We start from the raw sequence: 21173 nt of genomic DNA on the forward strand, positions 1-21173 counted from the left end.
TCTGTGCTTACTTCCTCCCATGCACACAGCAATGTAAGATGGAAACGTGTGATAAAAGACTTGCTTGCAAAGCATGCCACAATCACTGCAGCCCACCCTTTTGACCCAACAAATACCTCTTTTCCACCACTGCAGAATGGCTGTTCCCATGTTTAATGACTGCAGCAAAGCCAAGAGATGGCTTTCCCACCTTACCTCCTCACAGGAGAACCAAATATAACAAAGCACAACCCTTACTGTCCAGTCAAACAAAAAAACTACCACCCTGAAGAGAAATGTGGTTTATTGTTACTTTATTAACAACATAGCTTACAATTGCTTCAAGTAAAAAGGGGATTTCATTTTTGAATAAAAATTAAAATATAACTCTGAATATAGATTTTCACTTATTTACATGAAAACATATATACAGAATAGAATCTTACAGCAAACTAACAACATGCCCTTTGCCCTGTGAACTTTAAAAAGTAAAAACACCAGCATTGATTGATTTATATGTATATATATACACATACATATATACACGCATATATATACATATATATATACACACACATACATATATCTTTGTAACACACCGAAGGGATTATATACAGTTTTGAATCAAATCTTCAGTACAAACTGGAATGCAAAACAATTCAAAGATTTCCAACGTGCATCACCACGAATGGACCATAACTGCTGGTTGTTGAGCTAATTTGTGTTATTCCATACCAGACAGGAGGGTCTGAGTGTTTGCCTTGTCTCACCCTGGCGCGTGAGAAGCCTTGACCCCTTTCAAAGTCTGCACTTGAGGTCTTTCGCCTCGTTTGGACCATACCACAGCGGATGCTTGGTTGTACTTGATATCCCTGTCTGTGTACATGGAATTGTCAGGACACAATTCACCAGGGGAATGTTTTCTAGCAAGCAGGCCCCTGAAGGCGAAGGCTGCTGGAGTAACTGCACATGTTGGCACTTCCTGACCAGGTTTGGCTGAACGGGGACTGGGAAACATAGTGCACACAGCTATAAGCAGACATAATGACCATAATCTCTAGTGACACTAGAGCAGCAATAAGCAGGTTGGGTGACTTGGGAATGTTAATTTTTGTCCTGTCACATCGTAACACACAAGAGAGAGTTTTGCAGATCAACAACCTGAACTCAGGGCAGTAACACCTATTTCTAAGGGAGAGAGACCAAGTTTTAGCCCCTGACATTTCATTTGGAGGTCTGAAAGGTGCAAGAGGAGGTTCTTTAACCCCAAACGCAGGAGATGCCCAGGAGCTAGGTACAAGGAAGAAGGAACGATCTTTCCTACTGCTCCCTACCCAGCAAAGAGTCTAGAACCACCTGGGCCAAATCCCTGCCTCTCCACCAGCAAAACAAAATACAAACCTGCCAGCATACTAGCTGTGCATGTATTGTCAGCTTCTCTCCTTCCTCTCACCTGGCCCCTGCAAGGGCTCAAAGCATCTTTATTGTGAACAAGACAGAGAAGCCTTCAGGAATGATGCTGATGGACCATAACTGCCTCTCCCTCTCTGGAGAGGTCCTTCTCCATGTCCAAGATATCTCATGCCCAGAACTCTAACCCTCCTCTTCTTCCCTGAAACCCTCCCCACCATCCTTGGAAGGTATTGAGGCCAGGAATATTTGTGGGTAGGTTGCCACACAGAAATTGTCCTGCTGCATTAAGCAGGACACGCATCTCACTTGAACTAACTGCTTGTCCACAAATACTCCCCGACTCATGCTAGATATAAATGTATTCTGCTGGCATGTTGTGCGATGGACCATTACAGAGGTGGGAGTCTTAAATCAGCAACATGAAAGCTTTTTCAGGGTAAGAATTCACATGAAAGACTAAAATAATAAAAAGGGCATGTGTACTTAAAACTATGACCCAGTATGTTTTTGTGCAGTTCATATATATTCATATTCTCTCAGCAAGAGAATTTCAGTGCATGGCACCAAATCATTGCAAAACCACTCTTCTCCTGCAGGACAGCTGACATTTAAAGGACTACTGGGCTGTAAAATTCTCATCTTTGATGACTGGCTCATATTCTAAATGCAGCCATTAAGATCATTTGCACTTGTTGCCGGAGTATCATACCAAATAATAAATGAGAACATTAAATGCTTCTGCTCCTTTCTTTGGAGTTCATGAGTACCTAAGGACATGAGCCTTCTCTCGTTAAGCCTGGCAGATTGCAGCTGAATATCCACCTGCTGGGAGAAGGAGGATTTTAAATTTTGTTTTAATTAACTCCACACTTTTTGACTTTTAGGTGAAAGAATTTCATGAAGACCTGGTCTCACAGCCCACATGTGTGAGGGTCCTTTAACTAACCTCGGTCACTTCTGGATCAAATCCTGAGTAACAGATTCCCTTAATCATAGGTCAGCTGATACGACAAAAAGTATTATCAAAGGAAAAAAAATTGCATGCAATCACATTTTTAAAGAGCTTTTACATATATGTACATATATATATATACACTGTACAAAAGTTTTCCAGAACTCACATGACTGGGGAGAAGGGGATTTATTTGTTGAGTGTATCTGAATTAAAGAAACGTGTAGTCACAAGAAAAAAAGAATATAAAATCCTAATGTTTAAGCTGTTGCTGATTACAGAAATTATTTCTTGAAAAAGGGAATCAGCTTTGTAATTCCAAGCAATGGAAAATACAGCATGACGTATCTTAGCACCAAAACGGAGCCCTTGAGACTATATTTATCCGTGTGTAATAAAGCTGGTTTCAATGGTGTTCAGTTGCAGCATGTTCTTCTCTTTTGGCACTTGAATTTTGAAATTGGAGGAACTGTCTGAGCTGCATCAATTTTCCAGACACTCTGCACCAAAAAAGCAAAAAGCATTTGAAATACCTCGAGTGTCTAAAACATTGCAGTTACACGGCAGCTGCATCACAACCAATTTTACGCCCTGAAAAGACCAGAGCAGGCTTTTCAGGTGACCAGTCATTGATTATGGTGGCCCAATGGTTCTGGTTGGCCTTCAAAGAGCTGAGACAGCGTTTGCTCCATACAACGTCTGTGGACTGCAGAAGGCTGCGGGTTAAAGCCAAGGAATGGTGACGTTCCAGTTTAAGGCAAATTAGCTGCTTACCCAGAGTGAAATCTTAATGGGCTTTATGTATCCAACTTACTGAGAAACTCTGTAAATCCTATCCAACATGCAAATACCTCTGTCAGTGTAGATGAGGCCATCTCAGCTAGGACATGCATCTGCTAGATGCTTCGATAAGGACAAGGTGTGTAAGCACTTGTCCTGATCTTAGTGGTTACCACAGCATTTCTAGGAGGTTTTCTGCACCCTACAGGATCAAACTCTCAAGAGCTAGTGCATATGATTAACATGGTGAAGCTGGAGACCCTGAAATACTTCTCAGAGCTGAGGCCGACAAGCCTCTGAGAGGTAGAAACAGCCAGGGTTCGGTCACCTTGGCGCGGAGGAGAGAACAGGAGTATGGATGGGAGCTGTGTTTTTAATTTGGAAAGGGAAGAAGAACCAAAGAGAACATTTTTCTTTGCGGTGGGAGAGGAACAGAAAGGAGGCAGGACAACCAGCTGGAAATCATGGGCATTTTCATTAAGTTACCCCTTTAATCCAATGTCAGAGACCAGCGTTTTGGGCCTGAAGACTAGGAGCTGGTTGAATTCTGCAAGGTAAGTGCTGATGGGGTTGGGAAGGGAGCAGGGACCTGCCCAGGGACTTGTTCAACCTGATTCAGCTCAAGCTGAAAAGAAGCCAGATGGAGATGGACAGGTACCATGCAGCTCCACAATCCCTTACTTGCAATCCAGAGCACAAAACCCTAAAAATGTCCATCCTCAGTCCTATGTGTCTGAAAGGAGGCCAACAACGGGTGCCTGCACACCCTTCCTGTGGGAGAAAAGCAGTCTATGTGAATGTGCTGAAGTTCAGCATCCAACAGCCCAAAAGCAACTGCAGGGTTGCTCCTCAGCCCTTGGTAATGGTCTTGGATAATCATGAATTCAGCATTTTACAGTGGTGGCCTTTTTAAACTGCTAACACAATAAACTTCTGCTCTGAGTACCAAATTCAGAACAGGGTGGGAGAAGACATGGCTTCACCAATGTTACTGGTGTATCTATGAATTTGCACCAGCTCTGCATTTGACCCAGAACCCACGCAGGACCAAAAAAAAAAACCTTCTAGTGGTTTATACTTCTACATAGCTTCTACACAGCAAGTAGAAGTGTTATTTTACCCTAAGAAGAATGGGTTTCAAACATCTTTTTTTGAAGTAAATTACTCCAAAGCCTTATTAATTTTCAGGAATTGAAGTACAGGCAAGAGTAAGTAGTTCTCTCTGATCTCTTCAGAGATTAGAGTTTCAAGTGACAATCTGAGTATACTGCCCAATTAAAGTATGCCAAGCCCATTTACCCCTCTAGTTTAAGAAATTGTCTAAGAGGTTCAGCTCCAGCTTCTTTGGAAGGCAATCAGTGCAGCAGACAACAGTAGCCCAATCCTCTTTTTCTTTCCATCCTGTAGACTAAATAATAATAATAATAATAAACCATTCACCACCCATTTGATGCAAGGTAATTTTAGGCTAATTTCAGGTTATCATCTTCTCCAAAAGGGTAGAGAGAGCTAAACGAGAGGACACTGGAGAACATTAAATTGAAAGACAAATGGTAAGGAGAGAGAAACCTGAGGAAATAAAAGAGCCAGTGCGAGCTAAAATTAAACTCTTTTTTTGTCTGTTTGTTTAATAGGTGAGTTTTAAATATGATTTGACTTCCCTGAACAATCAGTAAAGACTCCCATGTGGTGGGCTCAATGCTCCACCCATCCCCAGCTTGGCCAACACAAGGGCTGGTTGTTCTCAGAGTCTGTGGCTGTCTGCTCCCTGACCAAGCCTCCACGAGTAGTTAGCTGCCATAGGAATTAATATCTACAGTTACAGGGTTGATGGAGAAAGCACTGAACGTTTTTTCAATGTATCCCAGCAATTATTACATGTCTCTGACAAATCCCAGTGGCCAGAAACTCCAAGGAACATCAGAGCAGAAAAGGATGCTCAGAAGAAGGTGGACGTGGTAAGCAAAGGATCAGTGCTAGGATGCTGCTTAGTGAACAGTCATTCTCCTTCCCTTCCTTGAAACGTCCTCGTACACTTGTTCTTCTGACAGCAGTCTTTTGGGAGCTATCCCCTGCTGGCAGATGTTGCACCAGCTGTGGGAGGGAGCGGGCTGAAGCAAGGTGGAGCTGGGAGAAGCACACTGTGTTTGTTTGTTTGTTTTTTCCCAGCTCTGCTCTCTTTTTGCTGGGCAGAATCCCCTTCTTTTCAGAGATGAAATGGGGTGTGATGTTTTTAGTGGATCTTTAGAGGAATCCGAAGTAGTAGGATAGTTAGATGAATCCAAAGTAGTACGAAATCGAGTCTAAAGCCAAGTTTTTGAATGTCTGCAACAGTCCAGAATCCTATTCCTGGACTTCTGAGAAACAAAAGAAAACCATTTGGCACAAAGGTGACTACTTCTTTTCCTTTCATTTGGTTAAAACTTGAACAACAAGATCTTCAGTACAAGACAACAGCTGACAGCAGGTCCAGTCCACCTGATCTCCCATGTAAGATCATCTTCGGTGAAGTCCCAGGAGCTGGCAGGATCTGGCCCAGCCTGCAGTGGTTGCACCCATCACATTCCTCAGTGGCAAATCAGGAAAATCCCTGAAAGACAGACTTGAAAGTCTCCAGTGATGCATGGCAAAAGAGTCAACACCTCTTGCCTAACACATGCTCCAGAGCAGATTTGGATGTAGTCCAGAATGTTTATTTCTGAGGCTTTCCACCTTTAATCCAAAGAATCTAAGATGATAATTGATGAAGGAGAAAGCAGCAGTGACAGCCTGGTGTTGACCAGGAGGTTTATCTGAGCACACTGTGGTTCGCAGGATTTTCTGATCCAAGTTTGTTGTCAACATATGGTATCTGCTGGAGGTGGGGGCTGTAAGCACTGATTTCAGATTTAGGGTTAGAAATGGCATTTCTTTTTGAAGAGGTCTTGGCAAAGTGGCTCTGGCATTACAGCAAGGTTGCTCTGGCATTACAGCATTGTAATATCACTGTGTTAAATTTCAAGGGTGGGTAAACTGAGGCCAGGGAACTATGGTCTGTTTGTGATTTGTGAATAAAAGTCTGCTGAAATCAGTGGTTTCCTACGAAATCAGGCTAAAACTCAGGACAAACCATACAATTCGCCTTCTGATGGATGGATTCAATTCTATTGCACCTTAAAGTCAGATCAGAATTCAGACTTGGTCTGAAGAATTAGTTTGGTTCTTGCTTTTGTGAGAATTTTATGCCAATGTGATGCCACTGACCTCTTCTGAGTTACAGAAAAATCAGGCTCAACATGTGGGACTCAGAGGGTCATATATCCCTGTAAAGTAAATGGCAAATACTTATCCTATATATATACAACTAAGGCAAATCCTCTCTGGTGCTCAACCTACTTGGCACAAAGCAAGCCCCCAGTTTCACTAGCCAGGGTGCCATCAGGACAATTTGGAGGCTGTCTGGAGACTGGTGACAGAGGGTGCAATGGGCTGGATCCTCAGCTGGTGTTTTACCTGAAAACACCGCAGCCTGAAAACATTGATGATTTTTATTCCCACCTATCAACTAGATTCATGAAGGTGCAAGTGAAATCAGCACTTTCTCAACAGTCTCACCAATAAATCTGAACACCTTTTTTTTTTTTTTTTTTTTTTTAATGCCAATGGACTCCAAAACCAGGCCTTTGAAGTGACTTGAATTTAACTGGATGGGCTTGACTATGAAGGATATCATGCATGGTCCTTTACAAGAATGCAATACTGTACAGATCCCATCACTGAGACATTCAGCTTCTTGTACACAGCCAGCGTGGCTCAGAAAGCATTACTGTGCCTTAGGTCTTGGTGCAGCCCTGTCAATTCACTGCAGCTTTGTCTGATGCCATACAGAGACCGTGGGTTGAGTCCTCCTTTATAAATCACTCCGGTACAACAAGTAGCGTACGACTGGTATAACACTTCATCCTTTCGTATGACTGGAGAGGGGGGTCAAAAAAAGCCCACTGATCACTACGATCAATTTGAAGTAAAGCCCAGGTCACGTTACAGATGTTCACTTCCATTTCAATATGAAAGAAGTGTGTCAGAGTTGGCTAAAAGGATTGTTCACGTCCAGAAATTGACCTACACAAACCATCATCAGCCGAAAATGTCCAAGCATTCTCCTTGGGAATGTGTCTGCCATCCGTAGCTTTGCTTTAAAGAATGACAAACCGTCTGATCAAAGCTGGCCTGGCACCACAGCGTAATGGGTTGGCGAGGCTCACGAGGAGAGATGCCAGCAATCTTTCAGTGTGCTTTACTACAAGTACTGAAAAATTAGTTCAATTTGTTGCTAGTTTTTCGTTGTGTTATTTTTTCCCCCATAGATTAATTCCCAGAGCTTCCAATTCCGTGTGTTTTTGGAAAAGAGGGAGGGGATGAAAAACTTGAACAAGTCACAATGTTAAAAAAGAGAGGGAACAAGAAGGGGAATAGAAGGAAATGGAGAAGTGCAGTCAGTTGGCATATTGTGCATAGAAAGCAACTTTTACTCGCTCAATCTGGTGACACAGTTTGATGGCTGGACCAAGCTTCAGCTCCATGCATTCTTGCACCGTGGGCAGTGTCAGCAACAGGAGGGCTTGGCCATCAATGTCCTGGGGAGGAAAAACACAGTGATAACGGTTTTGTTTATGGATTCTTGAAGGCAGAAAGCAGAACCAGATATGGAGAAGCAAGAAGAGAAGTTTACCCCAAAAATTAAAGACAGTTTTGTCCTCTGCCCTTTTCTCCCACTTTGATGCAACCCATCTCCTTTTTCTGAGGTACCTGATGTTTTGTTTGGAAGTTTTGTATTCATAGGTTCTCAACTCACCCACCATTTGGGAAAAGCCTCCCAGCTGTGAAAATGCTGGATCACTTTCTAAAGAGGGGACCAGAAAGATCAGATAAGTCCCATTCTATGGCTGAGGAACTGAGGCAGGAGAAGGCTGCAGAGCACACACCAGGAAACACAGCAGGGAGCTGAAAGGACAAACTGAAGTCAGTCCCAGTGCCAAGCCAGACCCTTCTTTCCTCTCTTTTGGCACATGATTTGCTTAACACAGGTTTACGTCTGCCTCAGTCCATGCTGTGTCCCCTGGTCCACCCAAGATCTGCCTTGTTCTGCATCAGCTGCTGAACAACCAAAAAGAGGGGGCTTGGAGCTCCACGAGCTCTTGCAATCTCTGATATCACAAAATCACGGAGTGGTGAAGGGTCCTCCAGAGGTCACCTCCTTCCCTCAGACATATTTATGCTCCAAACTCTCTGAACTAGCACCCCAGACGAAAGACATTTTATGAGGGATTTCTGTTGGCTTTATGATCCTCCTTTTAATTACATGCTCAAGTCCTCTTTACTCTTTAATGGACTGAGAAGCAGACCAGTGGGCTACAAAACTGCTTTTTACCCCCTAGGGAGGATCAGAATGTAAGTGCAGAAAAAGCACAGTAACTCCCAGGCAACATAAACTCCCCAGGACAGCCCTGATTAGGTAGTGTTAAACACAAGGAGGATTTGGACACCTTAAACACTGCTTTGATCAGGACTGTCCCGTTGTTCAGGTTCTTCCTATGCTGAAGCTTGATGCTATGGCTTGATGGTACGGCAAATAAAAAGGAAAAGCTCCAGTCATCTGTGTTTGATTAAAGTTCCTATAAAATTCTCTTGCACAGGAGGGACAGGGTTAGCTTTCAAGCCCTGGAGTTATTCCAGGCTGATTAACAAATGGTTGGAGCATGCTGCAGTGCAGCGACTACAGCATCGTGCTACAAGAGTGTTTCAGCCTTGCTCTACACTCACACTTTAGTTTCCCCCAGTCAAAGCTGCTGTACCCTGGTACACAGCTACTCATGGTGAAAAATCAGAGATAGTTCAACATGCAGTGGGCCATGCCACTGAGTGCCATCAGCTATGGACTAATTAACCACACTGCTTCTTTCTAACTACGATTTCCTAGAGCTGCCCTTTACTTTCAGCAGTGGCTGTTACTCATTAGCCAAGGAATGGCTGTTTCTATATAAATTTTACACGTTCACACTAACTTGAGATGAAGGGCATTAGCTTCTACTCCTGTAAACTTACCTCCGTAATGGGAGATGTTTGGCATCTCCTGGAATTACGTCACCCAAGGGCCTGCCTGACTGCCAGATCTTCAAAAAGACGTAGATGGGAAGTTGGTGCCTACATACTTGGAGCACCTAGGTGTTGGTGCCAAAATTCATGCAGCCAATTTTGTGCTTGATTGGCAGTTTTCTGTTTTCCAGGCCGATATTTTAAAACGGGTGCAACCATGTGGCCAAGAGAAACAGATGTATATGTACCATATAACCACTATCTGTCGATACTCTAAGGTGCTGTGCTACACTGTGGGCCTTGGCATGGACCACAGAACCACAAATAAGAAAGGACCAAACTTTCTGATTTTGCCAAGGACTCAGGTTGGAGGATTTCTTTTCTCTCTGAGTATCTGACAAGGCTCTGACTTGAATTTCCAAGGGTACCCCTGCCTCATCAGACTCTTTTTTCTTTTTTCTTTTTTTAATGTGAATAAACACCACGGACACAAAGAGAAGAGTTACATGAAGACCTCTACCTGCTCCTGAAATATTTTGGCAAGGGGTGCACAGTCAGTCAGTTTAATAAACCTCACGACATCCGTCACAGTCCACTCCAGCGGATTACTGTCCAAGACAAGCTTCTCTTCCTCTTCATGCTTAATTTCCTAAGAAAAAACAAAAGCTCTCATAAAGAAAACTACCTGGTGTGGAAAACCCTGCTGCTGCTGAGTGGAGATGCCCTCTTCAGATGAGAAAGGCTTGGCAGTGAAGGTCAATTTATAGAATCATAGAATCATAGATTCATTAAGGTTGGAAAAGACCTCCAAGATCATCTGGTCCAACCATCACCCTGCCACCAATATCACCCACTAAACCATGTCCCTAAGCACCACGTCCAACCTTTCCTTGAACACCCCCAGGGACGGTGACTCCACCACCTCCCTGGGCAACCCGTCCCAATGCCTGACTGCTCTTCCTGAGAAGAAATGTCTCCTCATTTCCAACCTGAACCTCCCCTGGCACAACTTGAGGCCAGTCCCTCTGGTCCTATCACTAGTTACCTGTGAGAAGAGGCCGACCCCCAGCTCTCCACACCTTCCTTTCAGGCAGTTGTAGAGAGCAATAAGGTCTCCCCTGAGCCTCCTCTTCTCCAGATCAAACAACCCCAGTTCCCTCAGCCGCTCCTCGCAGGATTTTTGCTCCAGAGCCCTCACCAGCTTTGTAGCCCTGCTCTGGACACGCTCCAGGGCCTCGATGTCCTTCGTGTAGTGAAGGGCCCAGAACTGAACACAGCACTCGTGGTGTGGCCTCACCAGAGCAGAGTACAGAGGGACGATCACCTCCCTGGTCCTGCTGGCTACCCTGTTCCTGATACAAGCCAGGATGCTGTTGGCCTTCTTGGCCACCTGCTGGCTCATGTTCAGGCAAGCATCAATGAGCACCCCCAGATCCTTTTCCTCTACACAGCTTTCCAGCCACTCTCCCCCAAGCCTGTGGCGTTGCATGGGGTTGTTGTGGCCAAAGTGCAGGACCCAGCACTTAGCCATGTTGAACCTCATCCCATTGGCCTCTGCCCATCAATCCAGGGCCTTCCTACCCTCCGGAAGATCAACACTTCCCCCCAACTTGGTGTCATCTGCAAAAAGCATTAGGGAAAACACGCCGTTAATTGGGAGCTTGCAGGCACACTCACTTCCTTGACTTGCGAGCACTTCTCTGCCTCACCGAAGGAGAGGGGCTGGGGTTTGCGGCTCCGCCGGGCCCTCTCCGTGGGAGGAGGCCTGTCCGACTCGGTGCTGCTCCGCAAGGTGACCGCTCGCCGGGGCCTGGTGGAGGGCACCTCGGCGGAGGAGGTATCGGTCTGGTCATCGCGGAGCTCAGAGCTCGTTTCCTCACTCCCTGTCTCGTCCTCCATCACATCTGGCTCATCATCTTCGCTCTCCTGCAAAAGGACCATCAGAGAAATGGCAGCCAGCCACGGAGATGAATACAGCAGCAGCTCAAAAGGCACCGGGTCAAACTGCACACCCATGTCCGTGGCGGTCTGGGGTAACATTTATTTTAACCAAATTATCTCATTTTTGTTACAGTGCTATGTAGATTAACCATCAATTTAGATTTGTTACAAAATGTAAAAAATACCTCAATTTAGATATGTTACAAGATGTAAAAAATACCCAGTGAACAAGTTCTTTTTATTTGTTTCTAACAAAAGGGCAATGGTAATAAGTCATCTGGCATGAAATGTTCCTCTGTTGTGCTGGCATCTCAAACCCTGTGGCACTGTGGATGTGCACGAGAAGGGAAAATAAAAAATATTTGAAGCAAAAAAAAACAAAACACAGGTTGCTTGAGATGAAGTAAAATCAGAAATGGGCTTGATTTTAAACTTTCACCTTGCTTCTAACTGTCACGGGTGTCACTGGAATTGAAGGAAACATCACCTTTTAAAAACATCTGGATGTACCAATGCATGGAAGGCACTGCTTAGCTGGCATTTCCATAAAATCTGGTAGAAAGGACTTCACTCAGATTTCTCTACTTTCGGCCCAGAACCTAACTATTAACAATGCAGTGCAAATTTCCAGGTAAATGTGACTAGCAGATCCCAGAAGATTCCGGGGATCTTTGTCACACAGAGCTTGCAGACATACTCCAACTGATGGAAAGTGTGTATTTTGAATTTTATGTATACCTACATTGCCCAAATCGCTTTGACAGCCTAGCTCTGATCATGCATCCAAGGCACATGCACAGGTCTTAAGTGAAAGAGAAAATTTAGACCAAATTAGTTATATTGGTTGAAAGGCCGAAAAACTTGGGTAATGGTTGATTTCAGCTTAAAATGGGTTTATTTCAATCTAAATTCCTTTGAAGCAGTATAATTTAAGGAAATGAGGCTGAACCACACCTAAATGAGGACTAAGTCATGAAGATGCAAGCAATCAAGTGATAGTGGATAAGAAATTGCCCCCCTCCAGCTGAAGTAGAGGGAATTTAACCGAATGAGGTTTTTTTTGGGGTTGCATGAAGCAGCAGCAATTGATAGTACTCAGCTGAAGAAAGGAAAGGACACAAGAGCTTTATCATTACTGTCATAGGAAAACCACCTAGGAAGGGTCCACAAAAAAGCGATTTCCTCAAGTTGGCTCCAGCTTTCAGCTGGACATGAATCATTGCTGTTGGGATCCTGTCATATCACATTGCGTCCTGAAAAGACTGAGGCCTCAGATACCACACGTTTGGGACACAAACCATTTACTTGACTTCTAAGGCTTCCAGAACTTCTATTGTTAGCTTGAATGGATGGTTAATGAAGAATTAAAAGCCCTCGAAACCATACTGGCCCAATAGTTATTATTTATTAGAATATTTAGAGATCTCAGACATGGGTCACAGACCTCCTCCAGTCTTCTGGATGCTGCAAAAAGCATCTAGCAGGTTCATCTGTTTGCCTACAGGGTTATAAGAAAGTGAAAGAAAACAAAGATATCGTATCAGACAGCACATTAGCTAGTGAGCATTGCAAAGGTGGAAACAAAAACTGTATCTGCTAATTCCAGAACGGGCAAGGGCAGAAATCCTCAAAGTGTCCCAGTACAACCAGTCCAATCTTAGAAGCACAGAGTGGTAAGGAGGGATTCAAAATAGGAGACAGAAGAGGGGGGAGGTTGTTGATAAGTCCCTCAAAAATGAGATGCAGATGTGTGTGGGGGGGAGGGAAGCAATGAGGGAAATTTGCTGATTTATCCCAGTGCAATGCGTACCTCTCCAGAGCCTGCAGCATTAACATCAACAGCTGATGACCTCCTTTTCTTCTGCACGAAGATGGATTTCCGCCTTTTTCTGCGTCTGGCTGGCTTGACATGACCACTTTTCATGTTGTTATTTTCCCCAATTGGTGGCTTAATGATTTTTTTCCTCTTCCCATAATAATAAGCTGGAGAAATGAAAGTAAAATTCTAATTGAAAACTTTAAACCACGAAAAGATGGGAACTTCAGCTCGCTTTTTGCTACTGATTCAGTGTTACACTCTAGGTGCACTTTTACGAGGAGCTTTAAAATGCCTTGATTTGGAAAAAAAAATCCAGTGTAAACATAAGACGTCATTGTGGACTAGCACAAAATGTTACAGCTTTTATGTATACACTTTTATTGGTGATGAGTTCAGAATTTAACCCCACACTGTGTACTTAGAGAAAGTTTCCACTAAGCTGAGCAGCAATTTTAAGTGATAAGCCAACATGTTTCATACTTGATCTAATGCCCTTCTGCATGAGTTAACAGCCTTAGACACATTTTCAGTTGCTAATAGTTTCAGTAGAGGGTAGAGAGGGCTATCTATCCTGAATTATGTATGTTGGTCCAATGCACAAAGGAATGTGTTTTGTTTCTGTTTTCTAACTTTGAGTATTTCTTGGCCCAAACTGAAATTAAGCATGTGAAAGTCTCCTGGCTTTACAGTAGGGGCTTTGTTCAATCTGCTTTTTGACATGTTCTACATCATCCTCTGGGACTGACAAGCAGGGTGTCCTGGGACATCTAAAATGCTACTTGGCACCCATGTCAAAGTTTGGAACTGCACCAAGCTTTTCATAAAATCAGTTTAGGGCACCATTCATCTGGCCAAATACAAACACCAGCTCTAGGATAAGAAAATCACAGCTGTAGATCCCCCAGCTGTACCCCTCCAGCTCTCCATTCACTACCAATGGGAGCTAGGAGTCTATCAGGTGTACTTAATAACAGTAACACCGACAACAAAAAGTGCTGAATACACACTTAACTTCAGCCTTCCTGAATAGGCAGGAACAAGTTCAAATGTTAAACACCTTGAACAGAGAAGGTCAATGCTACCAAACTCCTTCCAGCACCTCAGCACTGCGATACTGGCCCATGCTGGTGATTGTGCTGGAAACTCTTTGTTAAGCAGGAGGACACGATTCACCTAAGCTAATGAAGGTGTCTCAGATGCAGAGGTTTAAATCTCAGCTGGCCACTGCAGGCTCCTTTTATGTGCTCCTTAAATTAACTTTGCATACAAAGAAAAGTCAATACTTCCAAAGAGCGGTGAGTTTCCAAGAGATATATTAGGATGGAGTGAGATGGACTGTTTTCTGGCAAGGCCTGTTTCTCCGTACAGAATACTAAGGGAGCCCATAGTGACCCAGCCAGGATTAAATAACTACTCAACCTACATGAGATGAATCCTACTCAATATTAATGTATTACCCCACTCATGTTCTCCATAACTAGCTCACACAGTATCCCACTGCTCTGATACCTGGCTAGCAACAAGTCCTGCAGCCAATACTCACTGTACTTGGTTTTAGTATGAATGGAGCAGTTCTCCGGGCAGACTTCAGCCACCAGAACAGGGCTGAACAAATTGGGGCAGCACTCCAACTTTGCACAGACTCTTCTGCAGAAATCCGCCACCTGATCCGACGTTCGCACAATCTTAACAGTCGCTCTGTACGTCTTCCCTCTGTATCTAGAAAAGAGTTCAAGACGACCCCGTGTTACCAATCAAGCTTTGATGCTACAGACCAGATGCTGCCCTCTCTTAGGGAGACACAGTCCTTAATGGGTTTTGGGAGCATGTGTCTCCTGGGAGGGCCAGAATAGGTCTGCTTGGTTAAGTGACTCCATTTCAGGCAGACTTGAAGGAAAGGTTGGGTGAAATGATCCTGGAAGCTGAGCTGCGCCATGGTTTGGTTTGGGGAGGCATACAAGTGCAAACTGGATATACCTAGAGATACAGCAAAAGTCAGAATAAGCTTCCAACAGACTTGGTGCAGACATTATGCCAGATAGTACACTAATACTATGAGCTGACACAAAGTTTTGGGGAGAAGGGTGTAGTCTCTTCTTATATATTGACCTGTGATGAGAAGCTTATACGACTTGCAGAACTTTCTGGTTACCACTCTGTACTGGTGATGGGCTGTGAAACCCTCACTACACCTTTGGTCTCCTCCACTGCCATCTTTCTTGAGGCAGCTCCCACATCATGTGCCAGCTCACAACATGCCCACAGTTTGATCATGCAAGCTAAGGTCACTTGCATTGTAGAAGTATTTGGGTGAACCTCGATTGTCTGCCATATGGAGACTAGATGACTTCACTGCTATGAGATCTGGGCAGTCCAAAGCCCGAGGAACTCATTGGGAGTCTCTGGAGTGGTTTAACAGGGTTCCAGGAACAGGCCCTAAAAACAGCGATTCCTACAGGGAATGTTTAGAGCAGAAATCCGCAATGAAAGCTTTGTCTTAAATTTGTTAACCATGTGCTACTAAAACATTTATTTCAGTGTTTTATATGAAGTGTTTCTGAGCGATAAGTGAAAGAAAGATACGGTTACATCCGTGCTGTAATACATTGTAGATGTGAACTCTGAAAAAACAATTATCCCCATAATTTATTAAACAGCAGCACCAAGCTATTGTAAACAGTGAGATAAGGTTTTTAAAACATCTCTTACGCATCCTGAGGAATGCAACACAAGAGACTATCATGCAGGCGCCCAGTGCTAAGGCATTATAAATGTGCTTTAGAGGAGTGAAAAGTGACACACAAAAGAAAGGGAGGGAAACAGTGAAAGAGAGAGATTACTGGATTGGAAGCAAAGACGAAGATAGAGTCATCAGGAAAAATGAGACAAAGCATTTGCGAGTACATTACAACCCACAGGTCACTAGCAGGGAGGCAGCTCCTGATAGTCAGATATGGAAGAGGAAGAGAAACAAAGGAGACGTGGCTGGAGAGTTAAAATACACAGCATGCACCTGGACTCAATTCCCTCCCTCTGAAGATTTTACTGAATTGCACAAAACAACCGAGAAACCAACTCTTGCTGCTCTACCACCCAAAAGCTCTTTCTGGAAACACTGAGATATGGGAGGAGGGTTCAATCTCATGGTATGTGAAGTGTTGTAGACAGGGTACCCAAATGAAACTCAGGTCTGAGAATAGCCCAATCCAACCATTCTCATGTCACAAAAGACTTGATTCAAACTGTCACCTCAACCCAAAGCTCTTCCAGAACCTATAGGAGCATCTCTGCAAGGTACCAGAGGCTCTGACACCCTGTTTGGTGCCCCAAAATGACCCGGGTTATGGAGACAGTCCTGGAGCCATTCACTCTCCTTATTTAATTAGCCAACCCTTTGTGCACCCTGACAGACCTTGGCAGACATATGATATAAACTGGAAAAAGTGCTTCTTCCAGACAGAGAGCACTGTTATCCCAGCTCCCCTATGAAATAGCTGTGCAGGCTGGTTGGCTAAAAGGGGTTTGGCAAAACTTAATATGAAAAGAACAAATTCTACAGGCATTAAAATATATCTACTTATAAATGTTTTATATTTCTTTTCAATGTGTTTGAAAAGACTCCTGCCCTTATTACTTCTCCAGAAGCCATTAAGTTTAATGATGGCCTAGATCGTTAGGTCAGTAAATCTGTGACAGGCTGCAGAATTTCATTGTGCTACCTTCACCTGAACCCCAACAACTTTGCTTGGACTAAAGCACCACTTCTAGAAAAGCACCAGCCTCCCCTTTAAGGTCTTCATGCTGGAAGAAACCTGGCAGCAGGAGAACCTGTATCTATAAATCTATGACTCATTTTATTTATGGATATGTATGGATTTAACTTGCATTTATTTGTCCTTGTTCTGACTTTCACCATGAGAATGAAAAGACTGCATCTGGTTTTGTTTCCCTGCAAAAGCACTGTAATCAAATTGCCTCCTGATCTTCTTTCTTACAAGCTAAGAAAACTGCCTGATGGGTATTATTCAAGGATGGCTGACTTCTAACTGCATGCTTCCTATTGTGTTTGGCTACCCAGAAAGGACCCATTGTACATCGTAAAGTGCCTGGTGAAAGAAAAAGATGAAACTAGGAAAACGAACAACTGACTGATTTCACAGTTTGGTCTGAATGCAACACACATAGCAATTAACAGACTGGATGGCAAAATGTAGATCAACACGACTGCACCAATCAGTCTCAACAACCAAACGTGTTAATACTGGCCGCAGTATTATTTTTTACATGATTTTGGCCTTGGCAGCACCTCCTTCAACTATAAACCAGGTTCTACTAATATTTTCCATATTTCTCACACTACAGATTTCTAACACAAACACCACCAAATGTAATTTGAGCTTGTCTAGGACAGCCATGCGAAAGAACTCCTTTGGGTATAATCAGAAAAACCTTTTCTATTAGCATCATTCAAAAAAATACCTACTACTATTGATGCTTTCATACAAGGACTCCTATCAACTTAACTACTTTTAAGCGGTAAGTAACCTGCATGCACAGCATGGCAGCACTGTAGACAGAAAACAGCTGTGTCAAGCTTAATATTTTTAGTTTGCTTGGAAATCACTGTTATTTTAAAAATGATTTTTCAGCTCGAGCTGAAGAAATTTTACTTTACTCTCCTTTTCTTTCTGCCCTCAGATCCCAAAATTTGGAGAAACCCTTCTGGCTGAAACCATTTCCAGGAAAAATATACTCAGGATCTTTGCTGATTCATGAGCAACAATATTGAGCTAATAGCACTTTGCTGGCAGTATCATACTTATTCTTCTTTTGGAACCAGACATTCATGAGAATAAAATGTCTTCTAGGAGCTCCAGCTGGGGTCCATTGTGCAATGATGTGAAAAGGCTCGTGATGAAGATACATCAAACAGCAAGAGCTTTGAGATTACCCTCATTTTCAAAGGTTTCATCACAAGGATATAGCTAACAGTTCTGACAACCTTTGAGACTATTTTGAAAAACTCAGTGTCTAAAAGCCTCCATCTCCTTTCAGAGGATCAAAAATTCCTATCTGTTCTTTTGCAAGAAATTTCCAATTTCTTTTCCACATTCAAAGTCCACCAAACACATGAAATCTCCTGCAAACACCAGCCACCAACAGCAGACAGCCAAAGTCTCTCTGCATTGGCTCTACCAGAAGCAATTTACCAGTCCAGCAGCACAAACTGTCTAACATCCACTTCATCGTTTGATTCAAACCCTGCCTATATGGACCATTGCAAATGCCAATAAAATAAATAAATAAATAAAAACTCTAAAGTTTTCATCAAAACCTTGACACCTTTAAAGCTACTCAGTCCATCCTGAATACCAAGGATTCTGCAAATACTCCTAATCTGGGTAAAATCAATAAAACCATGGTAGTTTACAGTGGTAATTACACTAATTCACCCTTGCAGTGCCTCAGAAAGTAGGTAGCAGAGCTGATGCAGAAGACAAATCACATCACATGAGCTGTAGATTTGTACTGACATTTGAGGACCACCCTTAATAACCGCTTGCTACCTGGAGTTGCCACCACTCCACAGCTTGGCTCTAAAGATATTATGGGAGACTGTGACAAAAGCCTTGTTAAAATCAACACAAACAACTTCCACTGGTTTTCCCCCAACCACCAAAGCAGTCATCTCATCACAGCAGGCAGAATTTGTCCTTTGTAAGTCCGTGCTCAGTCCTCCCAGCCACCCTCTGGTCCTGCACGTTCTTGGAAATAGCCTTCAGGTGGCTTTGCCTAATAACCTTTCCAGAGACTGAGGTTATGCTGACCAGCCTGTAGTTACTTGGATTCTCCTTCTTGTCCTTTTTGAGGTGCAATCTGATGTTTGTCTTGATCAAGTGAACTTTCAAATATGACAGAGAGCGGCCTTGCAATGACATTAGCTTGTTCCCTCAAGCAGAGCTGGATGCATCCCATCTGGTTGCGTGCACTTGCATACATCCAGTTTGCTTATCTCGTCTCTAGGTTCTCTTCCACCAACCACGGGTAATGCTTCACTCCCTCAAACAGGGCTAGGAACCTGGGAGGCCTGAGAGCAACCCTTGCCAGCTGTTGAGGCAAAAGCAAGCCAAAGAAGACATCAAACTCGTCAACACAATCTATTGAAAATGAAAGGAAGTCTTGTAAAGCAGCCACAGTGAACAGACTGTGATTTGGGATTAATATTCCTAGAATTCAGCTACTGGATTTGTAAGTCTCAGAACTTCATTTGACAAGCAGTCCAGGAATACGCATCTTTCATGTTTTGATTAACTAGGCTTCAAACAAGACACCAGATAATGCTCTGCACACAATGGTACTGTTTATTTACAAAGTCCTGTAAAAATGGGTAAGCCCTATCAACCCCGCTTACAGCTGTTAGAAATGAAAGCCTTTGTATATAAGATTGGGAAGCCAAATCTAGACGTAGGCACTGAAATTAAAGCATCAAAAACAGGAGGGCTGAATGCCCACAGCTTTGTCTATTCCTCATAGGAATTCAGGGGATTGGGCCTGACATTTCTAACTCATCATCACCAATAAATCAGGTTTGACTATTTTCACAGAGAGCCAGCAGTGCTGATGGGAAGCAAATGCCATCAGACATTGCGGACACATCTCTTCGGACAATCTAAATTGTTTAACTTCTTTGCAAGGCTAGCGTAATTGATTCTGCACTGGTCACTCTTGACAGTAGCATAAACTAAATGCAGGTTGCCCTAAGACTGGGCTAATGCATTCGTGGCAGTGAATGATTTGGCATTTGGGCCAGTGGGGAAAATAAAACGCCACCTTCTCACCATCTTCCTCCCTCCCCTTTGCTCTACCCTACCACAACCATCGCCGCAAACAAACAACAACATTGTCGAGATCTAAGGAGTTGTCAGTTCGCATCAGAAGGAAGGCGGTGACACGACATGTCACATTACAGCGCCGGCGCTCCAGCTGGCTGCGGAGCTGTCATCATTAGCAGCAAGACACCACTGGGAGCTGGCATAGCTGGAACTCGATGTAGACAGGCGTTTGCTTGTTACAGGTCTCTGTTTAAGATTCCGGAGCACAACAGACTGTCATACCTGATGTAGCATGGCATGTGTTGTTTGCACGTCTCAGGGTAGCTGATTTCATAAGCATGTTTCCTTTTCTGCTTCTGCACAAGCAGATGTAATTAAAACCCCAGTAGGCTTGATGAAACAGCTCAAGTAAACCCAGGAAGGGAAAAAAAAATCCTGGGGTAGTCAGATAGGGCACGTCTACCCTTTGTTACACACCAAGAAGTACTCAAGGTACCTGCAGGCAAGCCGGTACGACCCGTCAGCACCACTCTGTGCTCCAGCCCCAGAAACCAGAGAGCTGCAGCTGTGTGGTTCTCTCCAGCACCATTAGCTCTGCCTCCTAAGGAGCCAGAGGACAACGCCATACTGAATGAGAATATATTTCTATGCTTAGAAGTCACTCCAAGACTTGCTGTCCCAGCTCTGAGACTGTAAAGATCCACCCTGTGGCTTGATAAAGTTGAAAGATGCTGTTCGACTTGCTGAAGAGCTGAGATTGCTGCCTCCTAGGGTAGCCATCATACAGGAGCACACAGCTTGTGACTGTCTGGCCAACATTGAATATTAACCTTGGCATACTTTTATCTGGCAGGCTATACAGGTAGAAGAACCCAGCGGGCTGGCTGCCCTGCTAAATATGTAGGAGAAGGAAAAAGACACAGAAACAAATGGGTGGAAGTGCCACGGAGGAAAGTAGAGGAGATGGAGGTGGTCCTAACAGTACAACTAGCACATCACGTAACAGTGAGGGATGGTAAGTGTAATAAGGATTGCAGCAGCCTTAAGAAGTACATACTACTGCTTTTGCACCACATAGATACTCACACTCAACTGAAAAATCCCAACAAATTTCTATTTTGAACACTGCTACTAGGAAAATTGCCCACGAGCTTGAGTCTTTGCAGGATCAAACATAAAAATGGAGCATTACAACTTGATTTCACAACTGCTAAGTACTTTTTGGAGTGCATTATCTGTTGTTTGCTAGTACATGGTGTGGGAGCCCAGAATCAATGAAGTCATCGCCCATGACCTGGTTTTATTTTTAACGAAAATCTGCATGCACAAGGATGACTTTTGGATTCCCATCCACAAAATTTCATTTGATGAACACAAAAGC

General features: G+C 43.6%; 1 protein-coding gene across 4 annotated transcripts in view; it reads right to left on the minus strand.

The window, feature by feature from the left end:
• Positions 1 to 281: 281 nt before the first annotated feature.
• Positions 282 to 21173, minus strand: part of SFMBT2 (Scm like with four mbt domains 2) — a 117897-nt gene continuing 97005 nt past the window's right edge. For all 4 annotated transcript variants that reach the window (XM_080577364.1, XM_080577363.1, XM_080577365.1 and 1 more), the window contains 5 exons: positions 14503 to 14678; positions 12951 to 13123; positions 10877 to 11125; positions 9720 to 9848; positions 282 to 7740 (listed from right to left, as the gene is read on the minus strand). In XM_080577364.1, coding sequence (XP_080433490.1) covers positions 7600 to 7740; positions 9720 to 9848; positions 10877 to 11125; positions 12951 to 13123; positions 14503 to 14678 — 868 coding nt within the window. In that variant the 3' untranslated portion in view covers positions 282 to 7599. The remainder of the gene's footprint in view (positions 7741 to 9719; positions 9849 to 10876; positions 11126 to 12950; positions 13124 to 14502; positions 14679 to 21173) is intronic.

This window comes from Anser brachyrhynchus, assembly GCF_964034855.1.
Source record: "Anser brachyrhynchus genome assembly, chromosome: 1".
NCBI classification, from domain to species: domain Eukaryota; kingdom Metazoa; phylum Chordata; class Aves; order Anseriformes; family Anatidae; genus Anser; species Anser brachyrhynchus.